The sequence below is a fragment of the Pteropus alecto genome, unplaced genomic scaffold (genome assembly GCF_000325575.1).
Source record: "Pteropus alecto unplaced genomic scaffold, ASM32557v1 scaffold76, whole genome shotgun sequence".
Lineage (NCBI taxonomy): Eukaryota > Metazoa > Chordata > Mammalia > Chiroptera > Pteropodidae > Pteropus > Pteropus alecto.
In genome coordinates this window covers 18,549,377-18,553,911 of record NW_006443138.1, presented here as the reverse complement: position 1 = coordinate 18,553,911, position 4,535 = coordinate 18,549,377, and the positions used below count along the sequence as shown (strand labels likewise).

The following is a 4,535-nucleotide window of genomic DNA, read 5'->3' as shown; positions in this document are numbered from 1 at the left end:
CACTATCGCCACTCTTATTCAATAGAACATTGGAAGTCCTAGAGAGTGCAATCAGACAAGAGAAAGATATAAAAGGCATCCAAATAGGAAACCAAGAAGTCAAACTGTCACTATTTGCAGATGACATGATTCTCTATACAGAAAACCCTAAAGACTCCACAAGAACACTACTAGAAACAATAAGCAAATACAGTAAAGTTTCTGGATGCAAAATCAACGTTCAAAAATCCATAGCGTCCCTATACTCTAATAATGAAGTGTCAGAAAAAGAAATGGAAAAAAATAATGCCTTTTGCAATTGCAACAAAAAGAATAAAATACCTAGGAAGAAACCTAACGAAACATGTGAAGGACCTATATAATGAAAATTACAAGACCCTATTAAAAGAAATCGAAGAAGATACAAAGAAATGGAAAGATATTCCTTGTGCTTGGCTTGGAAGAATCAACATAGTTAAAATGACCATATTACCTAAAGCATTATACAGATTTAATGCAATCACCATCAAAATCTCATCGGCATTTTTTAAAGAAATAGAACAAAAAATTATCAGATTTGTATGGGAGCACAGAAGACTCTGAATTGCCAAAATCACCCTGAGAAAAAAGAACGAGGTTGGAGGCATCACTCTGTCTGACTTCAAATTATACTACAAAGCGACATTAATCAAAATGGTATAGTATTGGCAGAAAAATAGACACACGGACCAGTGGAACAGAATCGAGAGTTGAAAAGTAACCTATATTTATAGGGGCAAATAATTTTTGACAAAGGAACCAAAAACATACAGTGGAGAAAGGAAAGCCTCTTCAATAAATGGTGCTGGGAAAATTGGTAGATTACCTGCAAAAGAATGAAACTAGACTGTTGTCTATCACACACACCAAAATTAACTCAAAATGAATTAAGGGTCTGAATATAAGAAGTGAAACAAAATGCATAGAAGAAAACATAGGCATGAAACTCAAGGACCTCGAACTTAAAGAGGATTTTATGAATTTGACCTGAGAGGCAAGGGAAGTAAAAGCAAAAATAAATGATTGGGATTACATCAAACTAAAAGGCTTCTGCTCAGCAAAAGAAATCATCAACAAGGTAAAGAGAGAACCATCTGAATGGGAAAAGGGCCTAATATCCAAAATATACAAAGAGGGCCTAATATCCAAAATATACAAAGAGCTCATACTACTCAAACAACTCAATAACAACAAAAAAACAAATGATCCAATCAAAAAATGGTCAGAGGACCTGAACAGACACTTCTCCGTCAAGGACATACAAATGGCCAACAAATATATGAAAAGATGCTCAATATCGCTAGCTATTAGGGAAATGCAAATTAAAACGACAGTGAGATACCATCTCACATTTGTTAGAATAGGTATAATCAACAAGACAAATAATAACAAATGTTGGAGAGGATACGAAGAAAAAGGAACCCTCATTCAGTGCTGGAGGGACTGCAAATTGGTTCAGCCACTATGGAAAACAGTATGGAGGTTCCTCAAAAAACTAAGAATTGACCTACCATACGATCCAGCATTCTCTCTATTGGGTATTTACCCCCAAAGACTTGAAAACCCATAACCGAAAAGATATTTGCACACCGATGTTCATAGCAGCATTATTCACAGTGGTTAGGACACGAAAGCAACTGAGGTGTCCTACAATAGATGATTGGCTAAAGAAGCTGTGGTACATATATACAATGGAATATTATTCAGCCATAAGAAGAGATTAAATACTACCATTTGCAAAAACATGGATGGACCTCGAGATAAACATGCTAAGTGAAATAAGCCAGACAGAAAAAGTTGAAAATCACATAATATCACTTATAGTTGGGATATAAACCTAAAAGCAACAAACCAACAAGAGAAACAAACAGAGACTCATAGACATAGACTACAGATTAGTGGTTACCAGAGTGTAGGGGGTAGGGAAGGAGGGGAGAGGTAGATGGGGTAAAGGTGGTCAAATATAGGATTTAGCGGGAGGGCGAAGTGGGTAAAAGGGATCAAATATATGATAGCTGAAAGCAACTGGACTTTGGGTCCAGTTGAATATAAAATATATAGATGTCAAATTATAATGTATACCTGAAAATTATATAATTGAATTAACCAATGTTACCCCAATAAACTTAATTTTAAAAAAATTAAAAAAAATAAAGATAGGCAGTAGGGACAATCATATTATAATGTACAATTATATCAAATCAACATGTTGTACATTTTAAACTTATACAATGTTATATGTTAAAAAATTTCAAACAATTATGGCCAGTAGAAACCTACTTTTTCTGATGTATGTTCATATAAATAATGACTTAAAGGAAATACAAAGAAAAATAGTATATTAGGATGAACAGTAAGATTACGAGAAATTTCATCTACTTTATGCTTGTAATTACTTAAAATAATTTTATATAAAAGCTGTAGGGTAAACAAAAGTTAAAATTTAATAAATATGTCATCAGAATCATCTTAAATTCAAAGGGGTTATTTAGCACATACAATGAACTGTGTTTAAGAAATACAGTAAATTTTTATAATAATTTTCAATCATCATTATATGTTCATAATTATCTTTCCTCAAACACTAAAATAAATTTTAGAATTATAATTTTATAGAGACATATTTTCTCATTAACCAGTTTATTTTCATTTTCAGGACATTCTATTTCAAGAAGAGTCTCTCATGATTAATGAATGTTTAAAGCTTTATTAAATTAATTCTTACACCAGTTAAGCAATATTATTTAAAATGTCCATTTCAAGCATAGTAATTTATTTCAAATGAAGAACAATTATTGCACTGAGTAAAAGCAACAAATAGATACCTCATGCTGTTTAAATTTCTCTTTCCACATTTTCTCTTCTTTATGGAGCTCATCATTCATCTTGTCCTGCTCTTGCTGAATACATGGTAAAATTAAAATATTATATTCAAATGTCAAAAATATTCTATTCATTACATATAATTCTTACAACATATATTTGTAAATAATGGTTAAAATAACTCACTCAATGGTCCTCAGTTATTAATACTGGGATAACAACTTTAATCACAACCTAAACTGTCATATTTATAGGATTTTCACTTTCAACACATAAAGATGTCTGTAACTTTGGAAAGTGTTTTATTTATTTGAGTATGTTTATTCACATAATAAAGAGCATCAGCTATAAATATTGTTGGACAATGCAAAAATTACAAATAATAATGTTTGTAAGATGGGCTTTGCATTACAGTATTTTTCTCTCCACACGATCTCATTTCATTCACACAATAAATCAGTTCAGTGGGTAATGATTTTCTTTTAATAACTCTTTATTAGCACATATTTTGTTAAAGTTCTATAGAATAAACAAAAATCAGTAAAATATAATCCTTTTACTCTAAAACTTTACCTTTAATATGGGAACACTATCACAAGTTCATATATTACCCCAAATTTAGCAGAATAAATTCATCAAAAGAGAAGACTATAAAGGATCACAGTAGGAATAGGTGTTATAATTAGAAGATCATGACAAATTTCATGCAGAAGATTGTATTTGAAAAGACTAGGCTTTCAAGAGGCTAAACTGACATTTTAGAGGTTTATTAAATATTTTTGAACTAAGAAAATGATTATAGTTCTGCTTTCAGAGAAAGCATAACGTTACATTAGAGTTAGAGACAGAAATCCAAGGAGACTCTAAGGAAATCAGTAAAGTGGGTATTAGAGAATTGTATGTGAGGATCAATGAGGGACTTCTGTAGATAGCATGGCAGGGAAAGAACAGATACAAAGACAATATAAACACGAAATTGCCACAATTTGCTAGTTGACTGCATATAAAGGAAATGGGAAATTTCCTTTGGACATTATCTTATATGAGCTCTGGCAAATTTTGAGGGGATTTAAGAAGGGAAATAACATTTTCTTAAATAAATATACTTCTGACAGGACGACAGTGGATGAATTCGTGGACGACCAAAAGTAGGGAGATCAATACAGTAAATATTCCAAGTTAGACATTAGGACTGAACTATGAAGAAGCAGGAGATATACAAATGAAAAGATGGAGAATACAACTGTTAAAAGGAAGAGAATAATAAAAGAGAGGAAACAGTCAAAAATGGTTCTCTCTTTTCTAGCTTGGACTATGATGATAGTGTGGCTCATCAAAATAAAAAATACCTGAGGAGGAGCACGATTCAGAAAAAAAGACAATACATTCAGTTTTAGATACATTAAGTTCTGAGTGTTAAGTATCTGTAAGATAGTTATGTAGTTTACTTTATTTCTGTTATAAATATAGATTTGGTTCTGAACAGACAAGGCTATGGATGAAATTATCAAGATTAAAGTATACGGAATAAGAAAAGAAAGAGCAAAAGATGAAAGCCTTGGTACCACATTCAAGGAGAGAGAAAAAAAGAAGCTTAAATGGACATCAAGGAAGGAGTTCCAAACATGTAAGAAAGAGAATCAAGGTAGTGTGGTCTCACAGAAGTCAAGGGACAGAGAAATGGTGGACAATCA

At 31.9% G+C, this 4,535-nt stretch overlaps 1 protein-coding gene across 1 annotated transcript in view; it reads right to left on the bottom strand.

The window, feature by feature from the left end:
* Positions 1–4,535, bottom strand: part of LRRIQ1 (leucine rich repeats and IQ motif containing 1) — a 179,506-nt gene that overhangs the window by 161,919 nt on the left and 13,052 nt on the right. The window contains exon 7 of the mRNA XM_025041086.1: positions 2,844–2,918. Within this exon, the coding sequence (XP_024896854.1) occupies positions 2,844–2,918 (75 nt within the window). The remainder of the gene's footprint in view (positions 1–2,843; positions 2,919–4,535) is intronic.